Source organism: Lepidochelys kempii, chromosome 3 (assembly GCF_965140285.1).
Source record: "Lepidochelys kempii isolate rLepKem1 chromosome 3, rLepKem1.hap1, whole genome shotgun sequence".
Lineage (NCBI taxonomy): Eukaryota > Metazoa > Chordata > Testudines > Cheloniidae > Lepidochelys > Lepidochelys kempii.
This window is the reverse complement of record NC_136382.1, coordinates 121,648,859-121,667,562: the sequence shown is the minus strand read 5'-3', so window position 1 is coordinate 121,667,562 and position 18,704 is coordinate 121,648,859. Positions and strand designations below refer to the sequence as shown.

At 41.7% G+C, this 18,704-nt stretch overlaps 1 protein-coding gene across 1 annotated transcript in view; it reads right to left on the bottom strand.

The window, feature by feature from the left end:
• Positions 1-4,190: 4,190 nt before the first annotated feature.
• The window catches only part of FNDC1 (fibronectin type III domain containing 1), a 126,841-nt gene continuing 112,327 nt past the window's right edge, over positions 4,191-18,704 (bottom strand). Inside the window, exons 16-20 of the mRNA XM_073337819.2 lie at positions 17,121-17,200; positions 13,508-13,537; positions 10,275-10,436; positions 7,503-7,625; positions 4,191-6,009 (exon numbers count right to left, since the gene is read on the bottom strand). Of these exons, the coding sequence (XP_073193920.1) occupies positions 5,894-6,009; positions 7,503-7,625; positions 10,275-10,436; positions 13,508-13,537; positions 17,121-17,200 (511 nt within the window). The 3' untranslated portion in view covers positions 4,191-5,893. The remainder of the gene's footprint in view (positions 6,010-7,502; positions 7,626-10,274; positions 10,437-13,507; positions 13,538-17,120; positions 17,201-18,704) is intronic.

Sequence of the window (18,704 nt, the reverse complement as noted above, 5' to 3'; positions counted from 1 at the left end):
GGGCCTCTGATGTAAAGGATCCCATGTTTTTTTTTCTATCCAGGAATGTTATTGCCAAATCTTTGACAGTGTTTAGTACAATTATCTGACACCTAATCACAGCTTGTCTAGAGATTAAGATCTGACAAATGCCAAGGGTAGTGCTGTGTGAGAAACATCAAATCAAGCAGGGTTATAGAGTTAAGAGCGGCCAGCGTACCCCGTCTGCTGCCAGGAGTTTCATAAATGTTTTGAAATGAAAATGTGCTGATCAGCCCAAATGGCCGCTCTGCTGTTAGGAGCTGGCACTGCTTCCTATTGTCTCCAGGCATAGACCTGTGTTCCCAGGCAGGATGCACTTTCCCGAGATGAGACGGGAAAGGGAGAAGTACAGTTCTCCTTAATCCCATTGAGGCCGGAGAATAGGACGAGAAGAATGGCTTACTCAAGAGAGGAAACAGTGATTGGCATTAGCCACAAGGATGCTGACTGCTATCCTAACCAGGCCGCTCCAAGAGACTGCAGTACTCAGCACTTTATTTGTGAAATCATTAGAGCTCAGGGAAGCCACAACAAGGTCTCCCAGATGCAGCCTCAGCTAAATAGTAAGTTATACTATATTTAAATAAGAGTACAAAAAGTATACAGGGGAAGGGAGGATACATTTCCTGGCTAGGGAGTTATGGAACATTTCAACCCAGGAAACAGATCACTGAGAAAGTGGAAGAGGTGCAAAGTGATGAGGATTTCCCTGGATTCCTCCTACAAATAAATCACCAGTGGCAACTCAGTGGTATTTTTTTTGCTTTCTCTGAGTGATATTTCCATTACGCTCTCTGTCATGCTTCATAGCTGTTCTTGTTCTGTTTTATGCTATGATACGTGGGCTGTTTGGGGAGGGCGGTAGCAGGGTTATGCTGGGAACTCAGAGCTGAAACGGCGGGCTTGGAGAGCAGACATCGGCACATCTTTCCATTGAGGGGCATGACCTGCCGCTGCAGTGAAACAATGTAAGGAACACTCGGTGAGAAGGACAGCAAAGAGAGGAGGATGGTCCAACAGGTTAGGACACTTCCTGCTCTACCACAGACCTCTTGTAGGAGCTTGGGCAAGTTACTTAGGGTTTGTTTACACAAACTTTTAGTTTGCGGCCCGCTGGAGTGTAAATCTGTCGTGCACTGCCTTTGTGGACTTCGCTGCCCTCCACTAAAAGTTCCCCAGTGTGGTTTAATCTGCTTCTGTTGCAGAGCTCCCAGTTTTACAGATGGGGAACTGAGGCATGGACTTTGGGCTTGTCTACATAAACCCTTAGTTTCTGGTAAACTGGGGTGTAAATCTACCTTACACTAGCCTGCCATGAATGATGTGTCCATGTGGACCTTGCTGCTGCACACTAAAAAGGCTTTGATCAACATTGCTTTGAAATGGGAGTAGATTAAAGTGCACTAGGGAACTTTTAGTGCAGAACAGCGGGATTCACTTCGACACTTAGTGTACAGCAGATTACATCCCAGCTTGCCACTAACTAAGTGTTTATGTAGACAAGCCTGAAGTCTGGGCCTCAGTTCCCCATCTGTAAAACTGGGATTTCCCTACTTCCCAGGAAAAATGTTAGAGTTTGTGAGATATTTAGATGCTGTGGTAAGGCGAGAGGGAGTACTGGGGGTGGGTGTGGGAGAGAGTGGATAATGGTACAATAGATAGATTAGAGGTTTCTTAGACCTTTCCCAGAGATTTTACTGTTGGACAGAAACTCTCTGTCCTAATTTTGTCTGTCTGTCTGTCCGTCTGTCCATCTTAGATGGAGGATTATCCCCACTCTTTGCATGTTAACACAGAGCACTGTCCTCTAACAATAATAATAACAAAAACAAAACAAAACCTGGATTTAGAAAGAGTGTTGAGCCAGTTTGGCATTTCCTCAGTATTATAAAAGCAGCCCTTGCAAGGAGGGGCAGTTTAATTACACTGTGTATCCAAGTGTCTGATTCAGTAGCAAATGCATCTACTCGGACACAGCTGCCCAAGACCTGAGTTTGAGTCTAGAAGCAGCAACATGTTATTGAATCTGTGCGTAAGAGTCTATACAAAGGCAGCTGGATGAAAAGCATTTGGCTTAACCTCAACCCAGACAAGCCCCAGTGATGCTGGTAAATAGAAGGAAATGACTGTGAAGAGTTACAGAGCGATCTGACTAAACTGGGTGACTGGGCAAGCAAATGGCCGATGAAATTCAGTGTTGATAAGTGTAAAGTAATGCACATTGGAAAACGTAATTCCAGCTATACCTACAAAATGATATGGTCTAAATTAGCTGTTACCACTCAAGAAAGATCTTGGAGTCATCATGGATAGTTCTCTGAAAATATCTGCTCAATGTGCAGTGGCAGTCAAAAAAGCTAACAATGTTAGAAACCAGTAGGAAAGGGATAGATAATCAAACAGAAAATATCATAATGCCACCTATAACTCCTTGGTATGCCCACACTTTGAATATTGTGCGCGGTTCTGGTTGCCCATCTCCAGAAAGTTATATTAGCATTAGAAAAGGGACAGAGAAAGGCAACAAAATGATTGGGGGTATGGAACAGATATTAAAAGGGCTGGGACTGGTCATCTTAGAAAAGAGACAACGAAGTGGCGGATATTATAGAGGTCTATACAATTATGAATGCTGTGGAGATTGTGTTATTTACCCCTTCACATAACACAAGAACTAGGGGTCACCCAATGAAATTAATAAGCATCAGGTTTAAAACAAACAAAAGGATGTACTTTTTCATGCAACACACAGTCAACTGTCAACTGTTAGTAACTGTCATTGTAACTTTATGAATGGCAGATCTCATTATTCAGAATGGAAGGATTGAGAGAAAGATTACGAACTATTCTACATTCAAAGAGTTACCTCCTTGAAATTTGGGCAGTTTAACAAAGGCTTTGTGGATGGGGTACCCAGATGAAGGCAACAGGCTGGTGGAACAAACTCTCCAAGAACCTAAGGACCCTCACAAAGTCACCATCTTCCGATTCACCTGCAGGTGCACTTCTTTGATCTGCCTTCTTTAACAAGCACAGAGCAACATGTACATTAAAAAAAAACAAAACAAAAAACCCTACCAATACAAAACCCTACACTACACACCATTCACCCCTGGGGAGAGGATGAGAGAAAGAACTAATCACACATAACAGATATGCTTCAGGGTGCATAATGCACGAGACAAGGGCACTCATACTATAAGACTCTATATAAAATAGAACAGAACATACAACATGCAATTGCATTTTATGGGGTGAATTTTCTGCTGTGGTCCGACTTCTGCTGAGTGCAGCACAACAGCAGGAGTGGTAGGTGGCCAGTTATGGCCCTCTAATTCTCTGCCCCAAGTTAGAGGAGCCTAGGAGCTGCCCTACTGTGCTCCAGATGGGTTTGATCCTCTAGGGGATCATTCATCAGCTGGGAATTGCTAGAGTGCAGGGCACTCTGGCCAGTCTTTCTCCCCATACTTCCAATACAACCCTCACTGTCCACTAAGCTGGGGGCTGCAGAGAGGCAATGATGGAGTTTTCTCTGCATCCACCTGGGACTCTCTGCTCTAGGTGTATCTCCAACAGATAACTGAAGGAAGCAGATTGGGGCAGATAACCCACCCCATATGTTTGAATGATCTGAAATCACATTTCACAAGTGCTGCAGTCTATGAATGAGCAAACTGTAGCATCCATTTGGGGGGGGGGGTGGTAGCGGACTACCCATCCTTAGACAGGGGGCCATATTCTCAGCTAGTGAAACTGCACATAGTTCCTTTGAATTCAATAGTGCTATGTCCTTTTACACAAGCTGGGGATATGGCCCATGATGTGGATGTACATCATACAGATTTAATACAAGAGAAAATCTATTTTGTTGTGGAACAACTCCCCACTCCCTCCACAAGTAACCCTATGTGAAATCCTGGTCAAGTTTGCACTTACATACACTTGCACTTAATACAAACTGGCACCTTCTACTCTTCCAAGTGTGCATTTGGGGCATCATGCAGCTTGATCCTGCATGTCAGACTACCTGGCGCAGACAACCAAAAGGGATGCAATTAAAAAAAAAGGAACAATATATCATACGTTTATTAGGGAAAGAAGCTATATTTAATCATTATATTTGGCACTGCATTGAAGCAAAACAAAATGTGAAAACAATTCAATGTTCAATCCCAGCACCACTGTGAAAATAAAAAGCTCTTTTAATAATCACTTTAGTTACTTTTCTCCCCATACATTTACAATAACTACAAAAAGCGGCTTATAAGATATTAGTCCTATATGGTATGTAAACTGGAATGAGAGTGACAGACGATCAAGAGGTTGAATTTGTCCCCCAGGAATATTGCTATTTTCCCAGGCCGTCAGAATGCTGGAGTCTTTTTTGAGGTGGGTAAAGGCTTATAAGATGCAACAGTGAAACAATATGGCCACAAAGGCTAAATCCCTTAGGGTCAGAGTAAACCTTAATGCTACATGAAGAGAAAGAGTAATATGGCAGGAGAAATTGCTTCTGATGCATAATGAAATTCTACATTACTGCCCACTTCCCAAATAAGGTTTGTATTCCTGGCTAAAAATCAGAAGTGCACCTCCCAGACACACCAGCTTTTGCTCCCCAACCTTTGATGGAAGACATGCTGTGTGGTCTGCCCTTCTGATGTGCTTTACAGAAAGACTGACGACTTTCATACTTCATTCACATGATGGACCGGAATCAGAGGAGTTCCGTGCTGCTCAAGCACCCTAGAGGTGTCTGTTTTGTTCAGAAAATAAGTTAAAACTTGTCTGCAAGTCCTGTGTTATCTCACTGTGCCTCCATTCACACAGTGAGACTTAATAACCTCACAAGGAATAAATAATACACAAAGATGATGAAAATGAATCAAACAAAAACTGAACTCAGCCTTTTAAATAGTACTGGACAGAAAGTTTAACTTAAATGTTGACACTCTGCTGATAAGGCACCTATGGTGGTTTATAATGCAATTTTAGTATAGGCAAAAAGATTTACTCCAATTAAATATCCAGTCCTTTGGTTTGCTAGAAAGCTGTCACAGATCTTTGCTCATTTATAAGAAGAACAAAGTTCTTTCCATGGTTAATATATTGTGCATAGTAAAATGTTTCATGGACTAAAAATCAGAAGACCTATTAATTAACAGCACCTTTTACATAAAAATCCCAACCATATTTATCTAGTGAACAAGAAAAACTCAGTTTCTCTATGTAGTACTTTGGACATAGAGAACTGTATTATATATATATATATATATATATAAAAAAGCGAATTTACATTGTGACCTGGTGTTTAGTCCAGCAATGGGTGAACCCACCAGAGAAGTTTTAAGTATAATATATTGCCTTTGGTGAATGTCTAGTAACTTGACATGATTGTATAGTAAAACTCAGAAGCATGGAACTCCACCAGTTGTAAGTGATGGAGCATTCCATTAATAACAATGAAAAAGTGTTGGCATTCCATTAAGCAAGCACAGCATGCTTAGGCCATTCCTGGAGGATATATGCAACTTCCATGTTTTCATGGCCAGTAAAGTTTTAGGTTTCACTGGGCACTGGTTGCACCCATTACAACCACATCTCCATGCCTTTTAAGACCCACAGAAGGAAAGTAGGGCACCAAACTCAAATCCTGTCCCAAGTGGAGTGATCAAGCAGCACCACAGATTTCAGCTGAGAAAATGTGCACAGTATTTGGTTTGGTTGGGGTCTCTTGAGCAACTGGTCTTAGTTGGTTTCTTTCATGTTTTGTTCTTTTCCTAAACAACTGGTCACAGTCTTCCAGTACAAGTCATTTGAAAGGCAGGGTTGGTGCACTCTCCATACAATCTGCCGGCGGACTGCCACATGGTTACCATTTTCCTGGAATTGGCACGCCACACTCATACCAGCCCACATAGTAGTAAGGTGTTGTGTAACCAATGCGCCCAAATGACACAGGTTCCTGGCGATACTGGCGATAATACCCTGTTGGTGGAAAAATGGCAGTGGTTCGAGCCAAAGGCAAAGTAACTTGACAAATGACATCTTTGAAGTACAGAATATATGATGTATAGTATATAGCATACATAGAATTATCACAACAAAAGCTAAGGCATAGGAGCCACTTGTTAATCCCATGGCACTTCATGAGAAGTAGGATTGTTAACTCTGATGGTTTAGCCTGCTTCAATTTTGAATGATTGCATTCTACCTACATATATTTCCTCTACAGTTCCAGTTGGATTTACTGTTCTAAATATCTAACTATTGTGTAACTATGCAGTCTCTGCTGTTAAAGAGCTTTTGCATTTCACTCCAAAAGGAGTCTGAATTTCAGTAGCAGGTGAAGTTATGCCTCTATATAAAATTTGCATATCAATTCAAGCTCATGAAGCACTTTGGAGTGAAAATGCCATAGAAATGTTCAAAGAGACTAGGTGGATGAGGTACTATCTATTATTGGACTACCTTTTGTTGGTGGGAGGGTTCAAACTTTCAAGCTACACAGAGCTCTTCTTCAGGTCTTCAGAGTTCTGTGTAGCTTGAAAGTTTGAACCCCACACCAACAGGAGTTGGTCCAATACAAGATATTACCTCTCCTATCTCGTGTCCTTCATATCCTGGGACCAACACAGCTACAATAAAACTGCAAATAAAAATATAAGGCATTATTGTATCTTACTGGGTTCAAGACAGGATTCACAAATATCATTTTTTATAACAAAGCAAGGAGGCAAAATTACATGCAGCAAATATAGAGTTAAATCCCACTTTTTTTTTTTAAACTGATGGCCCCTTTCCCTCATCTGTATAAAAAAATGTGACAGCACAAAGCATTAAAGACTCTCAACAGTCTTTCTGCATATTTTGTACAGTGGAACATCTGAAATGTTGATTCCTGTGGCAGTTGTACAATTTGTGTGTTCTACATCTCTGCTTCTTAGAGCTAGTAATGTACAGCTGGATTAACAATCCTTATTTTAAATAGAGAAGTGCAGTATTATTCTACGTCATCTACATAGAAGCGAATATTTCAGTTTCTTCACGGCAACCCAACCCTTAAAAAACAACAGCAAACAGCGTAAGATGAAAACCAAGAATGCTGAGTGAATGATTAACAGCGGTCTGTAGACCCAGGCTCTGAGACTCGCTGCTGCAAGTTGGTTTTTTTTTTTTTTTTTTTTTTTTTGCAGTGTAGACATACGCTAAGGGTTATTTGTATTTTCTGTTTTATCCAATAATTTATTTGCAGACTCATTCTCTTTGTCTGAACTTTCACAAGCTGTTGTGGTTTGCAAATTATTATACTAGGACATCACATGATACAGTCTCAGAATATGTGGTGTCCGCCTGGCTCCTAATAGAAGTGATATAAATGTAGACAGGGAGGCAGAAAACCTCTTAATTCTATATAGTGGATGAAGTGTAATTCCTCAGCTTTCACTTCAGCTTTCCTTTTTTTGTTTTTGTTTTTTTACCTTGTATGGTGGGCAAGGCTTCTACATATGACTGAGGCCCTGTTCTTCCATCCATGTGTGAATCCACAAACTGGCAGTGGTCCTCACCTTTCCCCCAGCTATCTCCAATGCCGTAGAATGTATCTGAAAGGTGACATAAAAGATTAGGACAGATATATATTGTTGTTTCAAATGGCCTTATCTCATCCAATGATGCTTTCCCACTTCCAGGAAAATAAAGATGGGAAAAAGTCAGATACTACAGAGATGAGCAGCAATATACCAGTAAATAAAAATATAAGAGGTGAAGAATGCTACATTTGCCAATAGGAATTAAGAGAGAGAAAAAACTTTGTAGTTTCATTAGGAACATTGCATCTGAAGAAGTGGTTTTTAACCCACAAAAGCTTTTGCCCAAATAAATCTGTTAGTCTTTAAGGTGCCACCGGACTCCTTGTTGTTTTTATTAAGAACATGCTATATGCTAGAATCATATGCTAGTATCATAGAATCATAGGCTCGAGAGGTCATCTAGTCCAGTTCTCTGCACTCATGGCAGTACTAAGTATTATCTAGACCATCCCTTGCAGGTGTATGTCTAACCTGCTCTTAAAAATCTCCAATGATGGAGATTCCACAACCTCCCTAGGCAATTTATTCCAGGGCTTAACTACCCTGACAGTTTGGAAGTTTTTCCTAATATACAACATAAACCGTCCTTGCTGCAATTTAAGCCCATTGCTTCTTTCCTATCCTCAGAAGTTAAAAAGAATAATTTTTCTCTTTCCTCCTTGTAACAACATTTTATGTACTTGAAAATTGTTACCATGTCCCCTCTCAGTTTTCTCTTCGACAGACTAAACAAACCCAGTTTTTTTTCAATCTTCCCTCATAGGTCATCATTTAATCATTTTTTGTTGCTTTTCTCTGGACTTTCTCCAACTTGTCCACATCTTTCGTGAAATATGGTGCCCATAACTGGACACAATAATCCAGTTGAGGCCGAATTAGTGTGGAGTAGAGCAGAAGAATGACTTCTTGTGTCTTGTTTACAACATTCCTGCTAATACATCCCAGAATGATGTTTGCTTTTTTTTTGCAACAGTGTTACACTGTTAACTCATATTTCGCTTGTGATCCACTATGACCCCCAGATCCCTTTCCACAGTACTCCTTCCAAAACAGTCATTTCTCATTGTGCAACTGATTGTTCATTCCTAAGTGGAGTACTTTGCATTTGTCCTTATTGAATGTCATCCTATTTACTTCACGCCATTTCTCCAGTTTGTCCAGATCATTTTGAATTTTAATCCTATCCTCCAAAGCACTTGCAACCCCTTCCAGCTTGGTATCACCCACAAACTTTAAAATTGTACTCTCTGTGCCATTATCTAAATCATTGATGAAGATACTGAATAGAACCGGACCCAGAACTGATCCCTGCACAATCCTACTCAATATGCCCTTTCAGTTTGAGTGTGAACCACAGATAACTATTCTCTGGGAATGGTTTTTCAACCAGTTATGCACCCACCTTATAGTAGCTCCATCTAGGTTGTATTTCTCTAGTTTGTTTATGAAAAGGTCATGCGAGGAATATCAAAAGCCTTACTAAAGTCCCTGGAATAAGTAATTTATCAGAATTACAGTACAGATGATAGCAGAGGAAATTTCAGCAAGACCCATTATTTTAATTGGTTATGAGAAAGTAAAAATAGCCCCACACACCAGTATTGCTAGGTTGACAGAACTCTCAAATTTAAACCAGAAACTGTGAAGATAGGTCTCATATACAGGAGCTTTACTGTTCTGGTTGTTTGCATATTACTGTCATGGACCAGGATGTAGCCAGTCACATCTAGTAGTTAGGGCAGGAGTCAGGAGCCAGAGCTAGAGTCAGAGCCAGGAGTCAAGCCAAGGGTCAGAGCTGGAGCCAGTAGCCAGAGGTGGTGTGTAGCAGCAGGGATCTGGAACAAGGCAAAGTCCTATGTTGCAGGCAGCCTAGGATTTACTTAGTTCCTCAGAAAACTTCCTGTTCCTTCTTCTGGCTTACATAGCAAGTTTGAGCCAATTGGAGAGGCTAGATGTCTCCTCCAAATCAGGAGCTTTGTGGGCGGTGTCTCTGTTGAGCCAAGGTCCATCAGCCTACTCTCCCTGCTGGTACCAGCAAGCTGTCAGGTGGTGGCTGCAGTCTGAGGACTGCCTGGGACCCGCAGAGATGGGCATGAGAGCACAAGTCTTCACAAATACTTGTTTATACATGTTCTTGAAACAAGACAAATATTTTGCTAAAAGCCCCATTAAAACACTTTGAAAAGCCTAGGGGATAACCCCACTCAACATTCCCTCTCAATACAACCAATTGGTACGGCTACAGTTATATGACAGCCCTTGTTGAACACCTACCAGCTTCTGGATTTGCTCAAACAACTGCTGCACTACCATGTATCTAACCTGTTCAGAGTACAAGTCTCCTCTTTTATCCATTCTGTAGTTCTCTATTGTGTTTTCTGCAATTAATCCATGTGTGGACTTCCCATTATGACATCAGAAGTTCTGCATGAGTAACGAGCACAGAACATTTCAGAGAGAGCTGTATTATGATTAGAGAGTACAACTTTGCTTTCACTGTGCAAATTGCTTTAGGTTCCTATCCTTAGAAGCTAAATACTGTCATATGTGTATCCAAATTGTGCCATCAGTTTAGCCATGTACTCCTTTGATAGAGTCAACAAGTGATGGATACAGTAAGTGGAGGGGTGACAGCACTGTAAGAATAATCCCAAAACATACCTTTCAGGTCATCACTGAGGTAAATCTTGTACCTCAAAGAGTTGCAAAGAACCACTCCCACAAATTTTCGGTACCAAGTGCGTTTCACATACTGCTTTCCACTGCAGTCTGAGTAGGTGGGATCATATTTAAAAGTGAAAGGGATCCAGACGGGTTCACCACCTTAAAAAACCAAAATAAAATAAAAGGAAAAACCTAGAGGGTCAGTCTTATATTTCAGCATTTTATCAAGATGAACGTCCTGTTACAAGAAGGTACTGCGGCAGGTTAATAAACTACCCTTTTACTTTGAAACACCCGAGTTCAAAAATCAAATTTAAGTCTCAAATGAAATAAAATTGATGTCTTAGTCAAGTCCCTTCTGGACATTTGTCATGAATGTATTGTTAAAATGGTGTAAAATATGCTTACATATAGCATATTTATGTGGATCATAGATTCCTAGGGCAGAAGGGACTACTGTGATCATCTAGTGTGACCTCCTGTATAACACAGGCCATAGAACTTCCCCAAAATAATTCCTAGAGCAGCTCTTCTAGAAAATACATCCAACCTTGATTTAAAAATTGCCAGTAATGAAGAATCCACCATGACTCTCAGTAAATTACCCTCACTGTTAGGAATGTGCACCTTATTTTCAGTTTCAATTTGTCTAGCTTCAGCTTCCAGTCACAGATCACATTATACCTTTCTCTGCCAGACTGAAGAGCCCATTATTAAATATTTATTCCCCATGCAGATCATGTCAGAGATGGACAATTCCTATCCAATAATCAAACCCATCCTCTCTGCAAGGACCCCATGTGACAAGACATATTACAAAAGGGACCATGAATGTATCATGTTAGCTATCACAGACTTACAGGAGCACTCACTCTCTGTCTGTTTTAATTCAAACCACAAATGTGAAAAGATAAAACTGGACCACAAAATGTATGCTGAACAGTAAGAGATTCTATTTAACCATCCCATACCAAATTCGTTTTAGTGCACCTAGAACTGGGGTGTGGAGGAGTGGGCATCTTCAAACAATGGGTGGGCTTATATACAGTTCCATTGACCACTGCTGAAACACTTAGATGCAGTAGGTGTGCCCCCAGTTGCATTCATGCAGCCCCACTGATGTCAATGAGGTTGTATGGATGTGACTAACGGCCCGGTTTTCCTGGAACATCAGCCTTAGTTCTTATTTCCCTTGATTTTGTCCCCAATTCAGCAAGATACTTAAGCACAGAACTAATTTTAAACAGTGAACAGTCTCATTGCTTTCAGTTGGATGACTTCTAAACCTAAAATTAAACATAAGCCTAAGAACCTTGCTGAAATGGAGGCTATATGAGCATAGGTCAGATCCTAGCGCTATCTGAATGCAGTGTCTTGTGGTTTAACATTACACCTCCCCTCTCCTCCCCTCCCCTCCAGAAAAGTAAGTTTCATCACTAAAGAAGAGATGATGTGGAAAAAAATCTGCAATGGGTAACAGGTTTCAGTGTGAAGTAAAATCTGTTGCTGTTGTGTTAAAAAGATGAGATATGAAACCTAGAGGGCACTCTCTCTCTCTATCTCTCGTGTGATGTGCATGTGTGTTCTGGGTGGAAAATTTGGCTTTCACCACAGGAGCTCAAGTTAAATCAAAACAGATTTGACACCAGCAAAAAAATTTTGCTCAGTCTCAAATGAACTAGTTTCTTCTTCACTACGTTGCAGTGGTTATAAGCTACCACTTAATAATTATGTTGCACAGGATCAATATTACAAATAATTGGTTGTTCCTTTATATTAAATAATGGAATCCACCTTCCTTCTAGAATGCTTTTGTAGCAATATGTATGCAAGATAAAACAGATATAAGCTTACAACGTGAAAATGTTAGTTTTCTTTCCTGTTATTTCCTACATCCTCTTTGGTTTTTTTATTGTGTTATTGGCAACTGTTAAGAATGAGAAGTATGTTTTAAAAAATGTCAATTTGTCTTTCTTCCTTTTACAAAGCACAAACATAGGGCCCAGTCTTGCAAACACTTGCAAGGGAGTAACTTCTACACACATGAATAACCCATTGAATTAATCTGAATTGACCCCCATGACACTACTTAGGTATGTAAAGTTACTCAAATGCGTGTTTGCAGGATTGGGGCCATAAACGTCTCTATACAAATAAAGCAGTGAAATGGTCATTTCAAGAACAAAATATCATGAACAGAATGCGGTTAATGTTAATATTTTTATTCATCAACTTCCTGGCTATCATCAACAGTGCTCAAGAGAATCCTTACAACAGCTGCTCTGAAGTAGGCCATGTGGTTTTCAGAATATAATCAGAATGCCTTTGGAAAATTACCTTTATATTAAAACACCAGACCACTTTTGGAGAATTATCATTCAAGACACAATTCTATCCCAGGTTCTTAGTACATATTCTCCTTCCAAAAACCATGTTAACCTGCTACATCTCGTAAAGAAAACAATCCAGTTCCTACAGAAAGCAACCTTCACACTTGGAGATTGTATATCATGTCATTCCTCACTCTGCTACCTTATTTCAAGGACCCTGTCCCCAGGAGTGGGGTGATCACTGATAAATATGATAGGTGGTTTTCAAAGGACACTGTAGGAAAACCCAGTCACCATAGCTCCACTCCAGATTTGGTTAATAAACTCAGACTTTATTACTTACGAGTAAACCCCTAAGTGAAATCATTTACTGTTCATGTAGAGGTGGCCTTCAAACTTGGTCTCAGTGCCAGTAGGTTGTTCCCATACAGTCTCCAACGGACTGGTGTCTGGTGTCTTGGGAGTCCATTACTTGCACCTTTATCAAGATCCTGGAACAACCCACCTCTACCCAGCAGTCCTCAACTCAACATAGTAGTTAGAGACGGAAAGGAATGATTAAATAACTTAATCTAGCCTCATGAAAGTGCAGGATATAGTCTCCCAATAAAGGGTGTACCAGGTATAGAACAGGTTCTACACTTGATTTTAGCCTAACATAATACACTTCATTTACAACACTTCTTTTAAGAGGTAATTGGCTTCAAAAGCCTGATAAGACTGGAACACAGATTCTTGAGATGAATCAGGAGTTGGGAATTAACACAGTAATTTATATCACACGCCTCCCTCAAACTCTAATAGAAAGTAGTGTGTCATAGTGCCTAATTTTTACAATGCCCAGATTTGTTTCACAGGTTTTATAGACAATATCAAGAAAATATCAGCAGTGAGACTTACCAGGTGGTCTGACAATAAGCAGTGGATTATCTGTAAGAATGAAACAAAACAAAACAAAAAAAAAACAAATATTTTAGTGTTTTCTCTCAAAGACTAGTGTCTCCTAATGTTACAGTGTACTAGCTATCATGCAAGAAAGAAATATCAGCTTCAAAAAATAATTGTCTCTAGCTGTTTTCAGAACGCTGAAGATACGGGTTTGTCTCTTTTCAAAACAAATGGTGTTAAGTTATACCAATGTTTTTCACATTTGATGGCATGCACCTGCACTTGGATTATACCATTTATTCTGAAAGATGTTTAAACTGCAACAATTTTTTTTGTTAAAATTAGTAAAAAATATCCTCCGTTCAGTTAGCTTTTAAAAACAGACTTCTTTACTTCAGCCAATCAGAAACCAGTTTAATCATGCAATCTTTTAAAGGCATACGGTGTTTTTCTTCTCAATATTCTACCTCATAGACCAGTCAGCACCAGCCATCTATATAGGCAGGTCATTTTGCTAAATCCCTCATGTAGGTGCCTAAGTACCAATTTTGGGACCATTGTGATGCACATGCCCCCACCCTTCCAACCCTGTAGGTAGTTAAACCCCGCTAGGAACCTGAGTTTTCGCCCTCAAAGGTTCCTACGCACCTTCATTTCTGCCTCTGGGTATGTGCACTGGGCAAACTACGGCCTGCGGGACCCTCCAACCCGGCCCCTGAGCTCCTGGCCCGGGAGGCTAGCCCCTGGCCCCTCCCCCGCTGTTCCCCATCCCGCGCAGCCTCCGCTCACTGCGCCACCGGCGCAATGCTCTGGGCGTCGGGGCTGCGAGCTCCTGGGGCAGCGCAGCTGCAGAGCCACGGCCTGACCCGCCGCTCTGTGCTGCGCGGCGGCGCGGCTGCAGCACCACCAGCCACCGGTGCTCCAGGCAGCGCGGTAAAGGGACAGGGGGCAGGGCGGGTTGGATAGAGGGCAGGGGAGTTCGGGGTGGTGGTCCGGGGGTGGGGGTGTGGATAGGGGTTGGGGTGGTCAGAGGCGGGGAACAGGGGTGTTGAATGGGGGCAGGGATCCCGGGGGGGCAGTCAGGAAGAGGAGGGGTTGAATTGTGTGGTGGGGGGCAGTGAGGGGCAGGGGTTCCAGGGGTGGTCATGAGACAGTGAGAAGGGGTGGTTGGATGGGGCAGGGGTCCCAGGGGGGCAGTCAGGGATGAGAGAAGGAGCTGGATGGGGTGGTGGGGGCAGTCAGGAGTGGGAGGTCTGGGGGCAGTCAGGGGACAGGGAGCAGGGCGGGGTGGATGAGGCAGGAGTCCCAGGGGGGCCATCAGGGGGCGAGAAGCAGGGGGGGTCAGATAGGGGGCAGGGGCCAGGCCACGCCTGGCCGTTTGGGGAGGCATGGCCTCCCCTAACCGGCCCTCCATACAATTTTGGAAACCTGATGTGGCCCTCAGGCCAAAAACTTTGCCCGCCCCTGCTCTAGGCATCTGGATGCCTATCTCCTGCCTAAGGCTCGGAGTGATGCATGAATTGGGGGAAGACAGCAATTGGCAGCCTAACTTGCCTGCAGGGCCCAACCTGAGCACGCTTAGTGGATTGAGCCCTGCAGGCGAGCTCATACAGAAAAGCCAGGGGAGGAGAACACGTCCCTTATAACTTTTAGCCCAGTGGTTAGGGCACTCAGTTGGTATGTGGGAGACCCCTGGTTCAAGTCCCTTCTCTGCCTGAGGGGGAGAGGGATCTGCCGCCTCTCAGATGCTTACTCTAACCCTCAGGCTACGGGACAGTCTCCTGGGGGGCTCCCTAGTCTCTCCTGTTGAAACTGTTCCACTCTGGCTCATTAAAAAAGAGTCATGGGAGCAGAGCCCTGGATCCTGGGTCTCTCACATCCTGGGTGAATGCTCTCCTGGAGAGGGTACAGAACTGAGAGCCAAAAGCAGTGATAGGCACCACCCTGAAGCCCAGACTTAGGCACCTGTATCTCTGTGGGCAGGTCTTCGCTACCCACCGGAACGGCGGGTAGTGATCGATCTATCTATCTATCGGGGATCGATTTATCACGCTCGTCTAGACACGATAAATCGATCCCCGAATGCGCTCCCCATCAACTCCGGAACTCCAGCTCGCAAGAGGCGGAAGCGGAGTCGATGGGGGAGCGGCAGCGGTCAACTCGCCGCCGTCCTCACGGCCAGGTAAGTCGACCTAAGATATGCTGACTTCAGCTATGCTATTCGCATAGCTGAAGTTGCGTATCTTAGGTCGACCCCCCCGCCAGTGTAGACCAGGGCTAAGAGAGGCAGGCTTACCACATACCCCCTCTTATTGGCATTTCCTATTTGCTAGCAGAGGCAACTTGACACTTAGAGTGCTGGCTTTAGTGGATCACAGTCTAAGGTGCTTATCTTTCCCCATTCACTGCACAGAGAGCCTATGCTCCCAACTCAGTTCTGTTCCTGCAGTTTTTCCACAGTGCCTAAAAATTAGGTGTCACAATGCTGAGCGTTACCATGCTTATGTCCCTTTGTGCATCTAGGTCTTAGCAGTTAGATAAAACAACAGGAGCAATTCTTTGTATCCATCATTGTGATTTATATTGTCTCTTGAATTGGCCTTTCTTCAGAGGAAGCTGCTTGAAGCCAAGGTACATGGTTATCTATTGTTTGGCAAAATTCCAGGGAACTTTCATTATTTGATGAAACAGAACAGCAGGTTACTTTCTTTCTCAGTGCATTCTGCAAAGCACTTACGAAAAGCTGTGGAGCTCTTTACTGTCCCATTGAAGTCAATGCTAAAAATTCGGCTTAATTTACAGCTGACCATGCAACATGCCTTTAAAATATCTGAATTCATTTCATAAGACCATTTACTTTATTATGCAGTTTTAGTTTGTTTTGTTTCTATAAACAGAACTTCCATTGATTTTAATGGAAGTTCTGAGGCAAAGACTGTAGGATCAAGTTAAATGGGCACACACAGAAGCAATGTATACCCATGTTGTCATAGGGCCAAAACCGGTGACCCTTGATGCCAATGGACATTTTGCTCAAATAAACTTTGCAGAATTTGGCCCCTTGTTAGTCAATAATATGACTGGCCTGCAGCTCAGTAGAAGAAATAAAAGTGGATAAAAATAGCCCATTGAGGATACTATTTTTATAGAGTATATTATCCTCCAACATTCTATTGGCATTAAAAAATTGGAGCAGATTTCATTAAAGAAGGAAAAGAGAACTGAAATTTGCCTGTTGGGTGGAACAATTGTTTGAAATGAGTACTTCCATCCCTTCAGCTGTTCACAATTAGAAAGCTAGTTTATTAAGTGTCTGGACAATCTATCAAAGATGTATTAAACTTCCTATTGCCTCCACACCACTGAGTATTAGCTATCTTTTCTATTTTAAATTTAACTTTCCATTCCCCCTAAAGTTAACTTCAGTTTCATTAAAACTTCCGATCACTTCAGTGACATGAAAGAGTAGTTACACTTTCTTGATTTTCTTGAAAACAAATGGTTTACCTGAGAATCTTTAAGCAGAAAAGTTCAACATCATAGTCATCACCATGGCTTTGGCCCTGGCCCTACCATACCAGTTACTAAAATCTCAACTTTAAATAAAGAAATAAGCAACACATACCAGATTCTGTGACAAATGTGATTGAAGAGCTAATAGGCCCATAACCATAGGGATTCTTTGCTTGGACTTTAAAATAGTATCTACAATAAAAAGAGGAATTGAGCAAGCATTAAAAGTAGTATTGATTCCCTGGTAACAACTCAGCTATAAAGACTACAAAGACGGGGCCAGAACTGCAGCTAATGTAAACTGGTGCAGTGCCACTGGGCAAAAGGCACCAGTGAGTTTAATGGAGCCATATCAATTTATACCAGTTGAGCACATATTCCTTTGTGACCTACATTTTCACATTAGTGAAAATATCCATGTTTGTTGAATAAAAATAAATAATCCAGGCTAATTATAGCCAGTTCACATCAAACAGTATGTTTGAAGGGAGCACTTGCCAAGAGGAATGGAATAAAAGATAGAAAAGTCACAAGATATGTTCTGATCTCAGTTACAGCAATGTAAATCCAGACTAACTCCAATGAGGTCAATGGCATTAACTCTTGATTTAAACTAGCATATCTGAGATAAAATTATGAATTTTTACATTTCTTTAGAAATGGTAGCATTTCTAGACGAGCAGTATTTGAATAATCCGAGAAAAGTTACATATGTTGAGTTATTAGTTTGTTATCAAAGCCCTGATTCAGCAAAGTACTTAAGAAAGTGCTTAACTTTAAGTGAGAAGTCCCAGTAAAATTCAAATGCTTTGCTGGATAGAGACTGGACTATTCAGCTGCTTAAAATTAAGCACATGCTTAAACATTTTTCATTTCATTAAAAATTTTTACAATGTTTTGGTTAAAAAAAACAACCGACGGCCCTTTTTCCTTTTCAGTTTTATGGTTCTTTGTTTTCTCCCCACTGTCTCTCCCTTTTTTTCCTTTTTATCCATTCTGCCACTAGAAAAAGGAGAAGGAGTTAAAAAGAGACAGAAGGGGGAGGAGGAAATCAAAAAACATTTTTTTAAATTAATAAGAAATTTTCAAATATTTCATGAAAAGTTTTGCAAAAACTAAAATGTTTCAAACGTTTTCATGGAACACACTTACCATTGTTTGACTAGCTCTCCTTTTGGGATGCTTTTCCTTTTCCGTGGACTCCCCAACATTGGGAGCAGTGCAACTCCAGTGCAAGCCAGTGCCTCCACACTGCCACAAATCTGGGGGCACTCTGTGGGCCAGAGTCATTGCTGAGGCAAACGTCATTGCTGAAGCATGTAGACCCATCAGATTTTTGGCTGGGTCCCGCCCGTAACCACCTATTCAGTGGAAGTGGGGAACCCCACATCCTGTACTCTGAGGTTGGGGTTTGTTACGGCAATGCTGTCAGGCACTTATACAGGATGCTAATCACAGGGCTGCAACTGCCAGAACTACAAGACCTGATGTTTGCAAATGCTAAGTTTCTGTTGCTGAAATGAAACTGAATGTCTGCTCTTCAGAAACAGTATTGCAAAAAGCAGGAGGCAATTTAAGTCAGTTACTAGGCAAAAATTCTAGCTTAAAATGCATGATTTTCATAAATGTGTATGTTAAGCTTCTTCTTTCCTTGCTGCTTGCTTTGTTCCACTCTTGCAAAAAAAAAAAAAAAAAA